The 21,345-nt window shown below is 39.7% G+C and overlaps 1 protein-coding gene across 2 annotated transcripts in view; it reads right to left on the reverse strand.

Annotated features, from left to right (window-relative positions):
* Nucleotides 1-21,345, reverse strand: part of TTLL12 (tubulin tyrosine ligase like 12) — a 29,675-nt gene that overhangs the window by 1,204 nt on the left and 7,126 nt on the right. The window contains exons 3-13 of one of the 2 annotated variants that reach the window (XM_009279046.1): nt 19,764-19,962; nt 17,780-17,939; nt 16,971-17,104; nt 13,633-13,709; nt 7,412-7,528; nt 7,108-7,302; nt 5,389-5,500; nt 4,415-4,566; nt 4,249-4,330; nt 3,714-3,782; nt 1,345-1,483 (exon numbers count right to left, since the gene is read on the reverse strand). In XM_009279046.1, the coding sequence (XP_009277321.1) occupies nt 1,345-1,483; nt 3,714-3,782; nt 4,249-4,330; nt 4,415-4,566; nt 5,389-5,500; nt 7,108-7,302; nt 7,412-7,528; nt 13,633-13,709; nt 16,971-17,104; nt 17,780-17,939; nt 19,764-19,962 (1,436 nt within the window). The remainder of the gene's footprint in view (nt 1-1,344; nt 1,484-3,713; nt 3,783-4,248; nt 4,331-4,414; nt 4,567-5,388; nt 5,501-7,107; nt 7,303-7,411; nt 7,529-13,632; nt 13,710-16,970; nt 17,105-17,779; nt 17,940-19,763; nt 19,963-21,345) is intronic. The other variant, XM_009279047.1, reaches the window with a different exon arrangement.

Below are 21,345 nucleotides of genomic sequence, written 5' to 3' on the forward strand. Positions count from 1 at the left end.
CCTACAGCATCACAGCCATGACTTTGGCACCCATGCCTCCATCTTCAAAAGGCTAGGGACCTACGCAGTTCAGCCAGGGCTATAATGTGAGGTTGGTCCTTTTACTACAATAGTTGTCCTCGAGCTAGTAATAATATTGAGTTGCTTTGCTTCTCCCATTCAAGACAACTCTGGGATAGCTGAAAGAGCATTCAACATGGACGTAGCAGACCCAAATTCAACCCCTTGCTCCACTTGATCTGAGCACGAAAGGGTCAATTGTACACCTCCTGTTTCTCAATCATCTCACTCCATGAAAGTGATTCAACATTTACAGAATCAGCCACTGCAGGACTGGGCTAGGGGCACCCACCCAACATACATCATCTCATCACTCCTCCAGCAAACCTGGACACAAGTGATGAATTTTTCCTGTGTCCCGGGGACCACATTGTTACAAGAAAAGAGTATGCTCAGTTCTGTTTAATACTCCCCCAGCAGTCCTTTTTGTGTTGGTGCCTCTGCTGCTTTTCTACCTACAAGAGACACATGTCTGGGTTGGGCATGCTTACAGAACAGTTTTGAGCCTTCTGGTGCGATAATAAAGAATTCACCCTGTTTGGCAAATTTTGCTACCAGTCCTCCACAACTGGCTGGAAGAAAGGCTCCAGGTAGTTGGCCATGCTGTGGCACTAACATGAAGCACCTTCACGTACATGTTCTTGCAGAGACGTGGCAACAACTGAGTGACAGTCCTGAGGACATCAATAGCACTGAAATGGTGAATGTGGTCCTTTCCCTGCTTTAATAACTAACTGTGCATTGAAGACACTGGGCCAAGCCTGGAAGCCGCAGATAGTAAGATGTCTCTAAGGTTTTCATAAAGACATGGCTATTTCAGACATTCTCTCACCATAAATGGGAAAGAAAACTTGCTGCTGTCAGAGTGACTAGATTGCTGTACAGTTGGGGTTTTTGTGTGTGTGGTTTTGGTTTTTGTTGTTGGTTTTTTTGCGTGTTTTTTTTTTTTTTTTTTTTGTGTTTTTTTTTTTTTTTTTTTTGTGTTTTTTTTTTTTTTTTTTCCCCTCAGAGAATGGCATCAGAGAATGGCAGTAGCAGGGGCACAAGGGAAGCAAGGACTCAGCCAAGCACAGTTAACAGCTCCCCCATCATCACTGTTAACCAGCATGGTAGATGCTAACCCCACAGATCCGCAGCTCCAGATGTGCTTTGATGTCAGTGGGAGGCACAGAGCATGCAGCTCACACTGCTTGAAAAACAGTAAGAGTTCAGACAGAAGAAATAAATTTCTGAAAAGGTCCGCAAATATAAACAAGTCAACATTCAAAGAAATGAGCTCCTCACCATCTCTGCTGGTGTCCCATTTAAGCATCAAGTCAACGGCGTATATTGCTCTTGATGACGGATAATCACAGATACCAAGAGGCGCAGGTTTAGCTGAAGCAACTTGGAACAATTCAGCAAATGCCTTAAAAATATTTGCCTAATAACAGGAAGAGTTCTCTGAATAAGAAGTGAGGTTCCATAAAAGCAATAAACATGTTTTTAATCACTTCATTCATACAGCTTTTTAAAGAGTTCGTATAAATTACACTAGCCAACAGATGAGAATCTGCACAGTATTAGCTTCAAAATGTGCATTTAGACCTAAATACAACACAGTGAAAGCACCAAGCACCCGGCAATATTCGTGGACTCTTCTGGGGAGCAAATCAGTACTACAGAAATCCTGCAAATAGGGCATTTAATATTAGAATTAACCCCCTTCTCAGACATTATGTACAGTATTGCACTTACGTGTAGAGGAGGGGAAAAAGAAAACCCAGGAGAGTTCTGTGAACACCAGCAGTACAACTGTGAAATTCTGACTTTTTCCTGCTTATTAAGTTGTATTCTAGCTTCATTTTGTTTTGTTCTGTAAGGAAAAATCTTCTACCCACTTGCACCCGTCTAAAAAGGGTGGTGGGGACATGGAGATTTTAAGAACATACTACACTGGTATTTTGAGAAACAATCAGATATCCAATGTGAAAGTGAAATAAAACAGAAAGAACATACAGGTGTGAATTTTAGCATTGAGTTTACACTGCAGTGAACCACTCCTTCTGCAAATGAAAAGATGGTGTAATACTTCCTATTCTGCACACAGTACCACTTTGGGTAACCTACAGTATGTATTTTGACATCTCTTTTTACCTCTTGTAGTCTCTTCCAGACTATTTTAAACCTAATGCTGCAAAACCTGTCATACTCTGAGTATCAGTGATTGGATATGAGGTTCTAGTTAAAACAGATGTAAATTAATTTATGGAAACCAACCCACAGTTGGGCAATTTATTCACTTTTGAAAGCATACGCACATATAAATGCTCAGCTACCGTTCATTCTGCATCTTCTAGCTCCTGATAAATATGGAAAAACACAACAATTCAGTTTTGTGCATGTTTCTGAACCATCTCTTCACATTCAGCTTTTTCTTTCAAGCATGAATTACAGGCAAAAATCAATGAGAAGGCCCTCATCTGCCTTCCTGAATGGCTTATGGAACATTTGGAGCTTCCTCTTCGCAAATAAAAGATGCCCTAGTATTAGGGAACCATCTGTTTTCTTGTGAAAAGTCATTAATGGAATGACCAGGGACAGGGCTCTCGCCAGCTCGCTAACACAGAGAAGCTGAGGCAGCAGCTGGAAGTTCTGCATTGCAGTCTCAAAGGCAAGATTTAGTTTAACAAACAGGGGTTCTAACTTACTACCTCAGAGATACTACGTTGGTGGAGGAGGGGTCTTAAAGAAAAGAGAGAAGACCAACCTAACTTTTCTTTTAAATGTGCCACAGTATACAAATGTAGCCTCTGCACTATCCAATCTGGCAGTGCAACCCTTCAAGCACAGTACCCCTGGAGCAGGGGCAGTGCTTATTTCTATCAGCCACGTGGGCACAGCTGGGCATATCCTTATTTTGTGAGTGAGCTCCAGTGCGCTGCACAACAAGCTAACCTGAAAGTGTACAGGAAGATCTTTAGACCGACAGCTCTGCTTAAAATAGATAAATCAAAACCTGTGATGCCATTTCACTGAGATTACTATACACTGTAATTTCCTATTTACTTCAGTCTCCTACCTGTTCTGACAGCTCCTTATCTTGTGAAGCTCTTTGGAACAAAGAAAGCAAGAGCCTGAATACTTCAGTGGTTCAGCTTTTCAGAATCAGAGTTAATATTCTACTGAAGAGTAGTGAAGGCTTTGAAGACAACTTCTCCACAGTCATGTGAGCAACATCTGTAGCGATTAGCACACTATATTCTGGACTTCCCTGCCTTTTTGCATGAAATACTAAGTCTTCACAACCATGGGCTTAGATTATTGGCAACCTTCTGCAAAAAAGATGGAACTTGCAAGAAAAAGAGATCCTGCTCCCAGGATCCTGAGGGTAGTCAGGACTGGCTTTATTACTAAGGCCAATATAAAGAATTCTCATAGTGTAACCATGAAATAAAATTCTCAAATGTTAACAACAAAATGTTTGAGGGGGAATTATGCTAAGTTAAATACTTCTAAAGTAAAGGTTAACATTTGTTGTCCTTTGTGGAACTGATACACATGAAGTGTATCTTATGAATAAAAAAAACCAACACTACTTTTGGAAAAGCTAGTTTGCCGAATAAAAAAAGATCCACAAACATTTACACAAGAAAGTTGAATTGCTGACTTACTTGTACCGTTGTCCAAGGATGTTCAGGATATTGTTTTTCAAACAGAGGAATAAATTCTTCACAGTGTACCTAAAACAGTTTAGCAACATCAAAGACTGTTTTGGTTGGGAATGACTGAGCAATCAGATAAGAGAATGGAATATCAAGTATATTTTTCCATTCGTACAAACCCAGGTAGAGAACTAGGGAATTAGACAGTTCCTGGACACCTTCCTTGTTCCAGTATTTCTTCTTATAAAAGATCACACCGAAGTCTTTGACAATGATTAGCTGCCATTTTAATAATTTTTCTACTGATCTCTATCAATGTGGGTTATATTCAGGATGTAGGTTTGCATTACCTTATATAATCACAGATGATTAGGGGTCCAGAGGGGGAAGAACCTAGGAAAATATTTGCTTAGGGTACTTTCAACACACTGACCGCTTGTTTAAATGGATGTGAAATAGGTTATTTGGCAACAGTCACAAAGGAGGCACTGGAAGATTTTCTAACAACGGAAAGGCGAGGGAGCATTTTGGACTGTTTGCTTACCTGTTTTAATGTTACACCGGGAGCATAATTCATGACTGTGAAATGCTTCTCATAGTCATCCAAGTCATCAAGTGAAAATGCCCTAAGGAATAAAACAATTCCTTAGTTTCCAAGGTATCAGTTTTAATTCTAAGCCCCTCCACACTAATAAGGAGAACATAATTACCGATTTGAAAAGCGCAGCCAGAATACATCATAGATATACAGCTTGAGTGGTTTTATGGACCGCAGCAATACAACATAACGGATGTCAAATTTAACCATCCCCACATCTTCTCGGTGAAACAAGACTGGATTCTCAATATATTTGCACACTACCTACAACAAAGCAAAAACACTCACAGTAAATATAATTCAACTGAAATGAAAACAAAGTGTCATTGGATCTCGATGATTTAAGGTATCCTTGTACACATTTCAGTTTTTCTTTAGAAGTGTGCACGAATACACAGTGTTGTTAGTGAATAGGTACCTTTTATCAAACTTTGACATCAGGGTGGGGAAAGTGGGAGGCCAGAATATAATAATTTTTAAAAAAATTACAAAATTAATTTTATTTATAATTTTGGTGACTGTTGTTTTGAACTAGAAATGTGAAGCAATTCTTTGTGCATTTCTGCATTCCAGAAAATACATGCAGTCCACACACCAACAGAAATAAAGCTGAAGTGACACTCTGACGTATGACTGCATATTGCAGACTCCCTATGAAGAGGTCCACGATTCATCTATTGTTGGCAAAGACGGTACTTTGTGCCACTGAGCAGAGCAATAATGATCAACCAGAGGTCAGAAGCAATAGTGTTCCAAAATTTATGACCAATGCTAACTATAGCTAATGTGTGTTCATCTGCCAGTCTGAAGATTAGTGTTAAAGCAGCACCACACTGGAGTATTCATTACTGTCAGGGCAAGTTTTATTTTTTAAATAAGAAAACACCAGACTAAGTTCATCACTGCAACAAATGGAGCTGACCGATTTGAACCTGAGTCAGTTCTGAATTGATTGAAACTGTATGCTTATGGCCAGCATATGAATTTTGAAGAAAAATTTCCTTCTTTGTATTTTTAGACCTCCTTCTCTGAAGCAGTTTTTTCAGCTCTCTCCTTTAAATCACATTTGAAACCATGCTCTCTAACCTTTGGGCTGCTTTCCCTATGCCTGATGATATTGTTCAGGCTGTTGGTGATGTGGGTATCCAGGCTTCTGGCCAAGTTCCACGGTTTGCATATCCAGTGGTTGTCTTCTCCTCTGAGAGAGAGAGAAAGAGAGAGAGAAGCCAACACCTGTAAGTATCCACCTCATTCACCTGTCTGAACATCCACTTGAACTGATCTATGTACTCCCCTGAATAAATACATTATAAAGCTGTGAGCTACAGTGCAAGAACTAAGGACTTTTGACTGACAGCTGGGAGCAGTAAGCCTTAGGCATGAAGGGGAGAAAAGGCAGCGGTAGCTTTCGCTGATCTCTTCAGTTAGGGCCTAGCATGCTCTTACTGTTTATTTCCTCCTTCTGCATCCGACTCCTTCAAAAGGGGCAAACAATCCATCAACTGGGCAGCATCATCATGAACACGCACAGGTCACAGTGTGGAAATCATTCTGCCAGGAGTCTGTGAACATTCTGGCAGTGTATCGTGCAATTTTCTAAGTTGATTCCCTAGTAATACCTCCAAATCACTCACGTTAACTGACACCATAACTTGTCTCTTTGGGAAGAAATCACACAATATCTCAACAGTTCATATTGCAAGAAAATGAAAGCACATCACCATCTTCTCACTTTCTAGTAACTAGTCACCTCAAGGGGCAATATTCTTTGAAATATCTTTGAGGAAAATAGGCAACATGCTGGTCTTTCAATGCATCCTTCTGAGTAAGGGCAGGGTGACACTTGATGTCTTCCTTTCCCCCATCTATTAAAGCATCCTGAGAAACTTCTTGAGCTTCATGATAAACAGTGTAAACTGAGCTGAAGTTAGTGGTGTTAACTTAAGCGGGTCTGTTTTGTTTATTTGAAACTTCCTATCCTCTCCTTCCCATTCCCTACATGCACATTGCATTTATGGTCAATCCTTGGTATTAAAAAGGAATTAAAACACCAAACACTAGGGATACATGGAAGGAGCGCTCTCTCCCGGTCATGCCAGTCAATAACAGACTATGTAGAGCAAAGAACAGCCAAATGAAATGCCTGGCAGGTGGCACCATAAGCAAATGTCACCAGGGAAGCAACGTTTCAACCAGAATACTCCACACCAGGCATAAGAGGTTATTTCACTAGCAGTACCTAATGCTCTCTTTCTCTCTTACCAAAAGAAAATTGTAGTTTCCATCCACTCCAAGGCAGCTGCACCAGCAGAAAGAGTGTGGATTTTAAACCCTAAAGCTCCACAACTGCTTTAGGCTAACACTAAACCTAGATTTTACTTTTACAACCTTACAGAACCTAAGTATTTTAACTCTAAACATTTTTCACTCTGGCTTAAGTACAAGAACAACTGCTACTGGTCCCCTGAAAAAAACCCCATTTGTTGCAAACACATTTTGATCCTTTGTATATCTGTTAAATACAAGAGGTAAGATCTTGACTAGACAAAAAGCAACAGCTTCAAATTTGTATTCAAATCATGGCAAAGTTTCTGTGTTTCAAAATGCATTGCTTAACTACTCTTACATTAAAGAAAATATCTAAAGAGCTCACACTTTCCAGGTAAAATTCACTTGAACATAAACACACCAAAAGCAAACTCATGGTGGTGTAACAGCTGCCAATCCCAAAATGCAGGCTACTGGCCTTTGAGGAAAGTGGGATTAAGAAAGCACAAAATGTAAAGAAGCGGAAACATAAGCCACCTTCTGTCGCGTTGCTGAAAGTAGCTGATGAACTGAGGCAATTCTGTTTGGAGGTTAAAAGTACGAGGCAACCATCTTGGCCCGTCTGGTCCTCCAGCTCGCCTAGAGATGGATGCCAGGCAGTCTTTGACAGTCAGGAGGTTCTCACATGGGAACTGATTCAGCATTACCTCAGGCCTTTCCTCACTTAGCTTCCTACAAAACAGAGTAGTTGTTAGGTGAAGGAAGAATGTTGGGGAGGCCTTTGGAAACACAGTTTTTATAGCAACGAAATAATTTGTATTATCAGGGGAACAATTGCAACCTATAATCTTTGAAGTGTGAGAAGTTGTAGAGGATGTCTGCTTCTCCCTCGTGGTCTGTGAATACAAAACGGGGATGTGTCAGGTTGTTGAGGACTTGCTGAATGTCTGTGAAAACCCTAGAAGAAGAAAAAGGCATATGAAGAAAAATGTGAGAGTTTGGTTTCTGAAACTGGTCAACTCTTGCTTGAACAGAAAAAAAAAGTTTTAAGCTTGGCTTCCTACAAGAATTATGCTTTACCAATACACACTATCTGTGACAATCTCTTCTTAACACACAGAAACTTTTTAAATTGAAGTGGGGCAGATTAAAAAAAAGTATTTTGAGACAAAAATCTCAAAGATAGTTTAGCTCCTACAACTTTCACAAAAATAGCAATTCAGAAGACAGTGACTAAGTCCCTGACAAAGAAGCACTAACATGAATTCACTATTCTACATGAAAAGTCCTTGAGAGAGACCTCGTAAATGCCTTTGTTGTTGGAAGAGCCCTAAAAAATGAACCTGCTGTCATTCACAAGAAAAATTCGTAGGAAATCTTGTCAGTTTAACTCAGCAGCTTTAGAAGACTATTTTCAGAACTTCACACGAACAGAGACATTTCAAACAATCAAAACATATGAAAGTATGTACATTATGTATGTGCAGGAAGTACACACAACTTTGAGGTTTAATACAAATCCCCTTCCAGCTCCATTAAATAAACCACACCAAAACCCAACCCAAACCTGATACACATTACAGAACATAACCAAGAATGAGGCAAGATGTTGCATATCTTAGAAAATTCCCCTCTCAAATAAAACCAGTGACTTGGCTATCTGACATGCTAAAATAAGCAGATAGCAACAGAGGTTATTCTGATGATTTTACAGCTTAAGGTGAGGTCACTTAATTCAGAATTCAGCATGATGACTCAAAAAGCAAGACTAACATAGAAAACAGTCCTCATGATAAGGGAACATTTAAACAGACTATGCAACCACTAATTTTTTCCATGAGAAACCACTATATTCTTCCTCCTCTTCAGACCTATTCTTATCAGTTGTGTAACTTTCCTCTCCTCCTCTGCTACTAACCAACTGAAAGATACATTCCCCTGTGAGAGACTTCTCTGAAATAACGAACTGTAAAAATAGCCCAGTCACAGGGGGAAATACATTATTTAAAAAAAAAAGTATGTAAGATGTTTTGCATAGCTCCATGTGTGACATACTACAATGGTTATACTATTTACACTGGAGCCTAAGACAGCTGACTTCACAGTAGATGAAGACAGTCAGCCTGGCATCCCTGTTGAAAGAAGTCACCAGTCTTTCCCCACTGTTGCAACAGAGCAAAGTTAGTATCTTCATACAGCCCCACTAACATTTCTTTCTGCAATATGTGGCTTGGCTTCTCCTTGTAAGTCTGCACACTAGGGGAAAGTACAATACCAAATTTGATATGGGACCCAGTACAAGTTCCACCAAACCTATTTCGTATACAAGCTATCCAAATATCCACTGGTTTGGAGCAACTTTTAGTCGCTGCTGAAGCAATAGGGAATCAAAGTGGTGACCTGAAGATAAAAGGCCTTACAACGCTGTAACAAAGTCTTGAAGCATCCAACATCCCCCCACAAATATACATGCAAGAACACATGCAACACAAGAAATACTAGAATTTAAGTTGCTCTTACAGTCCCAGATCAGTCCCTTACAAACGCACCCTACAACACAAGTTATCATCCCACAGGCACTAGTCCTGGGTAGCTGGATCCAAATCTAGCTAACAGATCTTAGTAGCAAGAGGATCATCAGATCTACACAATGGACCTATTCTACTTGTTAAATCCACTCAATAAACAGGAGCAGCAATAGGTTGTTTCCCTGTGCCGCCACCTTTCCCCTCCCCCTTCATGTGATTAAGCCCCTTTAGCATGGTATGGAAATATTTTGCTAACATATTGCACAATTTTTTCTGGCAGAGTGCTGGAATGCTGGCCTTTAGGATTCCCAGCTTCCGTTCCAGCCTATGCGAGTGGTGTCTGGTTTCCAGCTCAGGAAAAAGGGTAAAAGTATCATACCCAAGGATAGAGTTTGGTACACTCATTCTGAAAAGCAATGTGGTTGGATAAAACTTGTATAATGCAATGTATTTGGAGTACAGCCACGGTTAGAGTTGGGCTAAGGCTGTACAATCATTTGGTTAGTTATCTGCAAAAACAGCCCAGTTACAGTTGCTTTCTCCAGGACAGAAGTGAAACCTCCGTTCAAAATTAGTGTTACGCTGGAGCTATGAAGAGTCACAGATAGGACTCCTTTGCATATGAACTACCAGAGACCTTGAATGCACTTACAGGTAAAGTTCAAAAAAAGGTTTTTACTGAAATTAGTGGAAGTAACTCAGTAGGGGATCTTTGGGAGTCAAGAGTAAGGCTTCCTTCCCCTCCAGTTGCAGCTATGGCAAATACCTTTGAGACCTCTGGTTCATCAACCGATGGTTCTCACAACAATTCTTCCAACTAGGGTAACAATGAGGCTGAACTATAACCTAAGGTGTTAAAACAGATTAATCAGTGCTTAAGGCCAAACAAAAACACAACCCCTGTGGCAAACTCCCTTACTCCTGTCAGAAAGAGGCAATGGTATGAAAAATGCTGCTGTAACAAAGGCCTGAGGCCAAGGCATTTGGCCTTACACAGCATGGAAGGACACCTGGAGAGCCTGCCAGCATCTGATAACTCCAATAAATGTTACTCCACATCATTCCCTAGACATCATTTAATCAGAAGTTCCCTTCCCCCCCCCCTTAATTCCATGTTTCCCAATACGTCATTTAGTAATAAACTCCCACTGCTGGCTAGACACCAGATACTTTTCTCAGCTGAAGAGCAGGGTGTTCTTTGCACAAATCGGGGATTCAGCTGAGACATGGGTCACCTCCTCTTGCACATCCAAAAATCAATTTCCCCCCAGTGTTAATTCACTTAAACGCTCTACATAAGCTCTACACCACACAGAAATACAAGTAGTGACCTGCATTCAGTCCCTCTGAACAGCAGGCTTAAAGAAAGATTCTGGTACTCTTTTTCCCCTGATTAAGTATTAAAAACAAAAGAACCCCCTTCCCAAAAAACTAATACTTCTCTTTCAAAAATTTCCCACTACAACACTGAGCTCCCTTTATAGATACACAGAAGATAGTGGTATCTTCTATAATATATAGTTATCAAAGACTATTAGAAAGACTTCCCCCCCCAGTAGCTTACAGCTATACACAAGATTTCACAGAGGTGCTACTCACATTAACAATAAAAAGCCTGCTTTCTTAATCTTGAAGTCTTGCTAGGAAATTCATGTGCCAGAGCACTCTGGATTATGTATCTTAAGACTTACTTATAGAACACAAAAGTGCAGCACAGAAGAAACAGGGGAGCTCAATCTATCTTTGCCAAGTGCAGGAAGACCACTGAAATAAGCTGATGGAGGTTAAGATTAGAGGGGAAAATAAGGCCATTCCACTTGTTCCAAGTTTTTAAGTTACTCCATCCATTCTATACGCAATCCTCTTACCATAAAAGTCTTGGGACAGTCAAAGGCTCTGGAAGGCATATGATTTAATTCTGAGAAGGAAGATTTCATAGAAACACTATATAAAATTAATGTATTTCACTGCCAACACCTATCACTGAGTTTAGTGGTCAGATTCCCTTAGGTACTTTAGTATATTCAGTATTAATGCATACATTTGGAAAAAAACAGACCTTTGCACTGAAGAACACAGACTATAAGGGCAGGCACCTGACAACTACTGGGCAATTCCTTTGTTGTTATCTAAGGAGCACGTAGGATCTTCTATGGTATTCCCTTGTTTTAAGTTAAGTAAATTGGTACACATTCCAGTGTCTACTCTGATAATACACATCCACATATATACATAAAAATACAGACAGATAAGAAATGCACCAAGTCCCATTCTGGGTTTGATAGATGACAGAACCTCTACACTACAATACTGTGATATTAGCCAACCTATTCTGGACCTTTCATTCCGATATCAATGACACACTGAACTAATGAAGCCAGCTAACCATACTTCCTGAATGATTCCCCCCCCCCCTTGTCATACAGAAGTCCTAGTAGGGATGCTATAAATTCTGGGATTAAAGAAGATATTAGCCAGTGGAATTGTGCAAATAATATAAAACATGTTAGATGTTACTTAATTTACTCAAAGCATTTAAAGCTAAGAAGCAGTTATGAGAATCAACTCCCAAAGCACAGAGCTGACAAGACCGATCAAAACAGAGTTGTCTTGTAACAGCTCTTCGGGCATCTTTAAGAAATGACTGAGGTAGCTGAAGAGACACATGAACGAGAAGATCAAGAGAAAAAGAGATGATCAAGCCCAACACAAACTGGAAGGACTTTTCATATTAATTTTGTCCTTGAAACGTTTAGGTCTTTTATCCACCTTTTTTTCAAGCCAGCAATCAACACAGCTGGATAGAACAATCTCCCTAGGGCAGCAGTCACTATTAATGCTACAAGACCTACTTGAACCTATAATTTTGCTATATCAAACTACACGTACTTGCTCCCTCCCCTGCCTTTCAGGATTCAGGTTTAACATTTATTTCATCTTCCCATTCTCTGTCTTAGCTCTACTTGGAAACAAGATGACTAAGAATTTGTCCCAGGTTCTAAACTTTGTAACCTCATGCATTTAATGACGTGTATGTATGCAAAGCATACACATTAACAGGCTACACACATCTACCCAGCTTCACACATTCCCATCTGCCTGTCCATGGTGGCAGCCTTAAAACCTTTAAAGCTTTGAAGGAGGCCAAGAGCACTGGAAGACTGCAGCTCCCATTAGGTCATCTGGACTCTGAGATGCTACCCTGCTCCTGGAGGAACTTTAGTAGATGAAATTCAGAACACAAGAAGGACCTTCTGGCCTCCTGTGGAGGCCAAGCTGCTCTCCTTTCTCCTCTCCAGACAGGAGCTGGACAAAGAAGAAGAGAGGAAAACCCTTAGGAATACATGGACAGGGTGCTGATGACATTCCTTAGAAGCAGAGCAGGAAGGATTTGGCATGTGTTTTCCCCCTCCTTCCCTCTCTGCCTCCCTGATGTGAATGACATTCACCTGAAATATGAGATGCAAAATAAAGAGGTAGTGGTGAAAAATAAGTTAACATTTCCCAACATCCTCACTGTTTCTTTCCATCTCTGTTAGAATGCATCTACCTTTGACTCCCTTATCTGAAATAGAAGCAAGTACACTGCATGAAAAAATAGCTTTTGCTTATCCTCAAAGTCTAGACAAACCAGAGATTTCAACTGCATAATAAAATCTAAACTATCACTGAGCAAGTTAACAAATGCCTCTCAACTCAAAGCGACTTTGATTTTCAGTAGTTCTTCCCAAGTAAAGTTGATCTAATGAATAATAATTCCTCTCAACACAAGAAGCTGGGGCGTGAGTGTACCTAGCAAATACGTTTTAGCCTAACCTCATCCCTTAAGCAAAACGTTGCAAGCAAGAGCTCGGATCCCAGTGTCAGACTACAAACACCCTGGAGTGCAACTCACAGCAATGCTACGTAATAGTACGTTTTTCTGGAATAAAACTAGTAATAAGGCAGTCTAGCCACGCAGTGCCACTGCTTTTGCTCACAGAAATCCCTTATCTTTGCAGTGTTCTTCCAGCTTTCTTCTGAAATAGTTTCACGCCATACACTCCATTTTTGTAGTAAGGCACATATCGAATTTAAAACATCCCAGGTTTTGACAAGATTCCTGCTTGGCAATCTCATCTGAAGAAGGGGAATAGTCTGTAACATTCACACAGCACAAAGAAGCACATATACCCCTATGGACCTACATGCCATAATGCAGAAGAGAAGTCTTTAGTCTTTCTTACACACTTTAGTTATACTCCTTAGTGAAAAGTTACAACATTGTGCAACTTTTCTTTCACCCAGAAGGTGGCGCTTATTTAAAAAAAAATCTTAAAATTTATTTTTAGAAATTCTGTAAGTGACAATCCATTTAGTCTGAAGAATCCAACAAGAACAACTAGTAAGTCAGAATCTTAAGCAAGTGGCTACGTAAAAACACACCTTCAACTCGTCTCTGTTGTTCAAAGCTGGAAAAGACTGTTCAGCCTCAGCACATTGCAATTATTATACTTAATCTTGATAAGAAAGCATTTTGTTTGCAGATACATACTTGAAAACTTTGTCTTTGTCATAAACTGGTGGGTTTATCATTACAGGCAGTTTTTCCTTGTTTTCTGCTAAAATTGCCTAAAAACCAAAAAAACACAAAAAGTTAATATTCGGCAGAATAAATGAGCAGTCTGAGGTCAAACTCCACAATATTCAGTGGAGTATTTTGGATACTATCACATATTTGGATATGAACAGCAGCTTAGACCAAACTGAATTTTAAAGTGTGCATAATCGTGTTTATAAAAGAAGGGATTGAAAAACAACATAATCTTTAAGGAGAAGCTACAGGTAAAATATTCTGTATGACTCAATGTTCATCCAAGTGTTTTATTAGCAACAGTCTGTTGAAGTTTAGCCTGTTGAAATTTTCTCAAATTGTAAACCTTTACAAATCATTTTCTGCAATTCCTTATCTCCACATAAGAATTTAAATACACGTATACAGATGCATTTGTAGTCACAGTAAAAATGACAGTCCATCTGCATGTCTTGTCGGTCCATTGTGTTCGGCACAAGTGAATTCCACCAAAGCTGCATTTTGAGAAATATATTATGTTGAATATGCTGCAGGGGGAAAAAAAAAAAAAAATCAGTACAAGAGCAGCGGCAGAAGGGAATCAGAGGTAAGAGGCTGTTAGTAAAAGAGGAACAAGAAATATGGCTTCAAGACCAGGGCTTATCAACACTGTCAAAGCACCCTGAGAAATTCCTGTTTCTCCTAAGCATTAAACAGGATATCAAATCACAGATGATCATATGCAGTAAAAGACAAAGTTACTGTATTTCCAACGAAATGGAAGATTGACCATTTAGCCATGATGTTTTATTACAGATAACTAAAAAAAATATAGGAGGCTGGAACCTAATTCTGCTCCTGTGAAAATGAGCAAAAGGCTTTTTGCAGTCTTCAGCAGTAAACACGCTTGAAAAAAATCTCATTCCACCTTTTACAACACCTCTGACTGGTCAAAGGAAATACACATTTGGATCATTGCTGATACCCTGCCAAAGGAAGTAGCTCACAAAACTCTGGGATGGGAGAAGTGCATCTTGAGAAACCAAAGTAGCTGCTGTTCTGCAACAGCTCCCTGAGTTCCAGCTGCTGCACACTGTCCTCATAAGTTGCAGTGGTGAAGTGTCTGTCCAGCCATAGAAATACCTCTTTAGCTTTAAGGCTGTTATGGGGAATACAATCATACATAACTGGAAAGCATAAACAAAACCACAATTGTAATCTAAGATCTTAGACATCACCTTCTAAAATAGACCGGACAGTACAAATACAAAGTAATTCCTGCAGTCACCTAAGAATAGGAAGGGAGCCTGTACTTTTAAGAGAAGACTACAATTCTTAGAACAGTACCAGAGGATTCATTACTGCCTTTTCTGCAACTCAAACGCAGGGAGCTGCTGCAGAACAGCAACTACTCTAGTCACCCCAAGAAATACGTCTTTCATCCCAGACACTTCATTAGAAGCCGCCTCCCGTGACACTGGTTTCTGCAATCATTGCCCAATCATTACCCATAGTACCATTTAAATTACAGCCTCTGTGATCTGTGTTGGAGACCCGAATTAGGTAACAGAACAAAAATCAGGTAAAAGTTAAGCCACAATGTTGTTGTGACAACTCTGTGATTCTTTTAAATAGAACACTGAAGCCTTCAGGTTTATTTAATGGAAAATTAGAATAAGAAATATAACAACCTTAGCTATAGTAAAAAACAACACAGTCCATTTAACAACAAGTGATTATTTGCACATAGTAGTAAAGCAGTTGCAGAAATTATACAGTGATAGCAGCAAGCGATTTTGAAACCGTATGACTTGCAGAAACGTTTAGAAACATTTTCACACAATTGTATTTCCCTGCAGAACTGCTGGCTCACATATTAGTGCTGTAAACTGATCTCTGAAGTTGTCTGTACTTTTTTGCGCATGCAGCTCTGCTTATGTGAAAATAGGGGAATCGGAAATGTCAGCAACATGGTATCTCTTTCTAGCCACCTCACTTTCGGTGCTTAAGGATGTGCTATGCCCTAAGCTATTCTTCACTGGTCTGTCACCATTTAAGACTTTAATCTACAGCTAAACATTCTAGAGTAAAAGAAAGCTCTGTTGGTTGGTTCTAGCATCAATATTTTGCTGTCATCTCTTCTCAATAGCTGAGTGGCAGAGACACAGTAAAGAAAAAAAAGATGCTTTGAGAAGATGTTTTTCAGGTGGGGTGGTAAAGGAGGATATTGTTTGTCCATTTGCCACACACAGTTCTTTAACTTGACCTATCATCGTAAAACAGAATTAAAACATGTGGAAAAAATTGCCTTATCTGAGATCCAGGCACTTTTGCCAAGAGAACACCTGTAAGACATGAAACTATGGGTGCATTGTTGTTCCTCGTCTGTAAATGCAAAGTACATCTACCCCTCTTCCAAAAATGTAAAATCCCAACCAGCCAATCTGACTTAGGTTACAAGACAGCCTAATTATTTTGAATGTATATCCTTCTTTGGCAGAAACTTCATTTCTGACTAGATATTGTTAATAACAAGCTGGATCCAGCATTTTCTGCCTATCCTCTATCACAAGAAACATACAGTTGGAGTAGAGTATAGATTAATCTTCAGAAGCTGCACTTTGAACGCCAGTTCGTGGCCAGTACAGTGTCCTCATAGGCATCAGGTTCCTTAATTTTTCTTAAAAAAGAACCTCATGCAGATCTGGTTCATGAAAAGGAGATTCCAAACAACAATAATTTCACATCCTTAAAATATCACAAACATTTAGCAGAAAGGAGAGCACAAAACAAAACGAGTACTTTATAACAGTGCCATCAAACTAAAGACATCTCTGCTCCAATATTTAATGGTTCTAAACCACGACATTGAGTGAGTAGCCAGGTTGAAAAATATAACCACTCCTAAAAAACTAAAATAAATCTTTCTGTAATTCAAGACTGACTAAAAGTGCTACAATAATAAATCCAATCGGTAAGCCTATTAGGCAACGTCTCAAATATCTAACTGGAAGGTGGGTACCTTATACGATGTACCTTACAGCATGCTTATAGAGAAAGTTATACAATATTACAGTAACATATTAGAAATAATTTGTGTTGCTTCAGTTTTTAAACAGTTAAATATTATGCATAAGACATTTCTTGTCTCAACATGCTTTCTTTGAAATGATTTGTTTGGGGTTTTTTTTTTTTAGTTAATAGCTATACTCTGAATTAATCTTTAAGCCTAAAAAGAAGCAAAATCAGAATTTTTGCAATGTTTTTACCCACCACCTCTTCTTAAAAGAGATAAAATATGAGATTTATTAAAGTTATACCTGGTAATGCTCATCTGATGGCTCTGGTGTAAAACAGTTGACATCCAACACTTCATTAGGCACCCACGGTAACAAAACACACTTCCTGATCAAGCGATCTGTTTCCCCGTAAGCATAATCACGAGTCACTTCATCTGCACCAAAACAAGGAGAACCTTCTAGGAACTACCTTTCATATCTCCACTGAAAGTCTTCCTCATGCCATATCACACCAATGACAGCTGAACAGTTAATAATACCACAACTTCTTTATTTAAATGCAAAGTTAGAGATAATTAAAGAACGACATTAAAAAGGGTATTATTTAGGATGCAAAAATTAGTCCAAAACCATCTGACTTAATGTCAGTTTAGTCAGACAGCTGGGCACTTATCTCCTCTACATGATGGGGGCATAAGGTGGCCCCCAACCAAGATTACAGGAGCAAACGGTTGGCCTGGCATTTTCTGACTTCAAGTACTTGACTTTGTGACTCAGAGCTACAAACATAGACTTTTAAGGAATTTTTTTTTTAAACTCTCAGATGACTGAATCAGTAGTTTCACTAGGACAGTGTTGCAAGATTGAAGTTCTCTGTCAATAAAACATTAACAACATTTTTTGACGAATGAAGGCCTCTATCTCACATAAATTATGGTGCTGGGAATATCAGGCAAAGAACTTTTAAATTTGATAGCACTGCAAATATGCAGTCATTTTGGTCTTGAAATATTTGCTCTGCTGTGAAGTGCTCAGTGATTTGTAAGAATATGGCACATCTTCTGTTGCGGGCATAAAAAAAACCCCAAACTTTACAGACACACACTTACCACCAGTTTCAAGGTCTCTCAAAGGCCAGAGAACAGTGTAAGCAATTTGTTGAGGCATATAAAACAGAGGTGCTGTTGCAAAGCTAGGCTGATCTGAATGCTGAATGCGTGATCCAAATTCATCCATAATGTACCAGACAGGAACCTTCTCCTCAGCAGTCTGTACGATTAAAGAGAGTGAGACATCCTGCACATATCAATTGCTAGAAAAGCACTGCAAGACAGAAGGCACTGGCAGCACCCCCTACACCATTTCTCTGTTTCCTACTCTAGCCAAGATTGTGAGCAGGTGCGAAGTACAGAGTAACACTCCCATCCCTGCAACTCGGAGGCTAAGCCAGACTAGCATCCAGCCACTGCTGGGAACAGCCTGTTCCCATCTCAAATGCACAGTTCCGTCCTCTTTCTTATGCTAGTGCTGTTGCTTACTAGACCTGTTTCCCCTCTACCAAACTAGCCAGTTCAGGGAGCTAAAGCAGCAGAAGGCTGTTTGGTTTTTTTGGTAGGGTTAGTTTTCCTGCAGTTTCTATCAGAACTAGTTCACTACAAGGACGAGTTGGAAGTTTACAGCTTAAGAGTGAAAGAGAGCAGAACTGCCCCCTGCAACAACAGCTCGCTGTAAGAGTGTTGAGGCTGCCACACTTGTCACAATAAAATCCTGAATGAATGAATAAACTTTAAATTGCTTGGTAGCACTACTGTCGCCCTTTTACAGATGCGGAAATGGAGGCACAGAGATTAGCCTTAAGATATTCAGGCAGCCTAGTGCCAGAAAGGGGAACAGAAGACAAATGCAGCTACAAGTTGAGTTAATTGTCTTCCAGGAAAGCACTTTTCAAGTGGTAACACAGATAATTCCACCTGATTCACAAGCCACTCATGACAACAAGATGGGCAACAAAGACATAGGGTAGAAAGATTGAGATATACTGTTCAGATCTCCTTTTTATTTAAACAAAAAAAGAAAACCCAAGGAAAAAAGAAAGCAGTCACAACTAATCACTTTCTCAGGGATTTTTCAGGCCTGATACTACTGTGAGCTAAGCTGATACCATAATTGAAAAAGGTGTCCACTCCAAGCAACAACCTCAAGCCCCTGAGTTAAGAGGTGCAGGTTAGTCATGCTCACTTGCTCAGGGTTAGCCCTGCCCATTCTGCACAGGGCTTGGCCCGAAGAATTTGCCTTTCTCCTCTTTAATCCAAAATACTCACAATAGCCTAGGAGGTATATTGCAGCCCCTACAAAAGAGTTTTTAACTGAACCCTGAGGATTGTATTCCCTCAGAAATGGCATGTATGCACTTGAGGGTGTTTGAAGGCTCAAGACCTGCTGGTACAGTGCTGAAGGAATATGTAGGGCAGAGGGACCAAACCTGGTGTGGTCTTATCCACACTACCTAAAAGTAGCAGCCCTTAGGGTAAGCTATGCTCAGAGACACTTAGGTTCCATCTTGAAACTAGCTGGTTCTCACCTGAGGGTGAGCTAACATTTACACAGTATAGACAATCAGTTGTCAAATACAAACCAGGAAGTTAAGTTATCTGACAGTGTAGATATATCCCTGGTATGTAAAGCACTCTATACAGGTGAGGAAAACTGTGAGCATAGCTGAGACACTCACTTTTATGTGAGACAGTTGATTCATGACATTCTTTCCCTCACTATGAGAAAGTTTGAGTAGAAAAAACCCACATAATATACAAGCAGATCTTCCCCTTCTAGCCCACTTCTTTTGCAGCAGACTCTTCCCATCTCTATAAAAACCCCCTCAAAGTTCTCATCAGAAAGCTGGTAGCAAGCCACTGTGCATTTTAGCCCTACATGGCATTTGCTCTCCTTCCAAGTAGAAGTTTATTCTGAAATGCCTGTAAACGACCTTTTTTGTATTGAAAATGTATCTTTGTTAATAGCCATGTATTGGAATGTCTTCATTCAGGACTGCTCAGAACTTTTTAATGTCCTAATTAGGCCTTAGAGACTTACCCCTTGAGAAAGCTGGTAGGTCTGATTGTATTTCCACATTTCCTGCAACACTTGCTCAATACTGCCCTCATCTGGGATCTCTCCATGAAAGTCGATTCCCATGAGATTTGTCATCCTGTGCAGTAAACCAGGTACGTGAAGCAGCTGCTGGCGGGCATGTTCAACACGGTACGTCCAGGCGTGGTCAATGAGGAAAATGCTTAAAGAGAATTTTGGTAACATTACAACAGTATATTTTCACACATATATTGCCAGATGTTCTGTGAATAAGAGCTACGTTTCCTTGTAGATTGTTTGATAACTAAGTCTTCTCTTACTCCCGAAGTCCCTCCCAGAGTACACATTGTGACATTACAGGTTAGGAACGACTTCCCAGCAGTAACTTACACTCTGTTTTTGTTCTAGAAAGCTTATTGTGCATTAGTTAGTATTTCCATGAAAACGAGGAGCAAACACAGAACAGGGCACTCAGTTTGTAAGCCCAGTTCCCTTTAAAGGCCAGGAACACAAGAGTTTCTTCCCTTTTGATCATTAACTCCACTGTATCAACCAGATATTCTTCCCTGAAGAAGGAAAACAACACATTATTTTGCAAAAGTATTCAAGGATCTTGTTAGCCATGAGCTCTTTGACATCTACCATCATCTGTACAACTCAGTGGAGAGATCTGATCATGAAAAGCCTGTATCTTTTACTATTAAAAAAAAAGGATTAAGTTTTTTTTATTGTTTGTCTTTGGGGTTTTTTTTGAGTGTTTCCCTCTCCCCCCCCGCCCTGGTCTGCAGAAAAAAATGCATTGTTTTAAAGAATTACCAATCTGATCCAAAACAAAATCATACACAACTGGCACAGCTTCCCTTGACAAGTTTAACTCTTGTTTAGGCTGCATGATTTTTAAAAAAACCAGTTATTCAAACAGAAGGGTTCTCCCACATTTTGGTTATATCCTCTTACTGAACCAAGTCAGATAGGAATCTGAATTCTACTTGCTAAAAACCCCCAACAAACCAACCAACCAAACAAACAACAACCCCCTCCAAACAAAACCACCCCACCACCCACATTTCAGAAAGTTAAAAACATGTCCGCTGTCACGTACACCAAGTATCCTTGAACAATTATTGTATCTCAGATTCCACATACAGAAGAAACCTCATTTAATTTTAAAATTAAAGACTCTAGAGAATGCTAAGATCAAGCTCTTTGGAAATCTGTTAGCAAACAGGCGTGCTGGTGTTCTGCTCCTACATTCCCACACATCTGAATGCTGCAAAGAAGCCCAAGATTATCACAAGACCTGTTTTGAACTTTGTAATTTAAGTGTGTTCTCAGATTTAGAAAAGTAATGACTTAGGTTAAAGCAGGCACGTAAAGGCAGATACCTATGCTCTATGTTGTTTTTACTCACCAAGGCTAAATTTAGGTTTTTAGACTTTGTATGTTTGCCTAAGACCTAAAAAGTATGAAAGTTCTGGCAAAAGAAGTTTTATAGAACTGAGCAGAATTGTGTTTAGATCTCCAGCAGAGTTGACTTCATCTCACTGCCATTTATTAATATATGACAAATAGCCTGTTCTATGTT

Source organism: Aptenodytes forsteri, unplaced genomic scaffold (assembly GCF_000699145.1).
Source record: "Aptenodytes forsteri isolate BGI_AS27 unplaced genomic scaffold, ASM69914v1 Scaffold241, whole genome shotgun sequence".
In the NCBI taxonomy this organism is placed as follows: Eukaryota; Metazoa; Chordata; class Aves; order Sphenisciformes; family Spheniscidae; genus Aptenodytes; species Aptenodytes forsteri.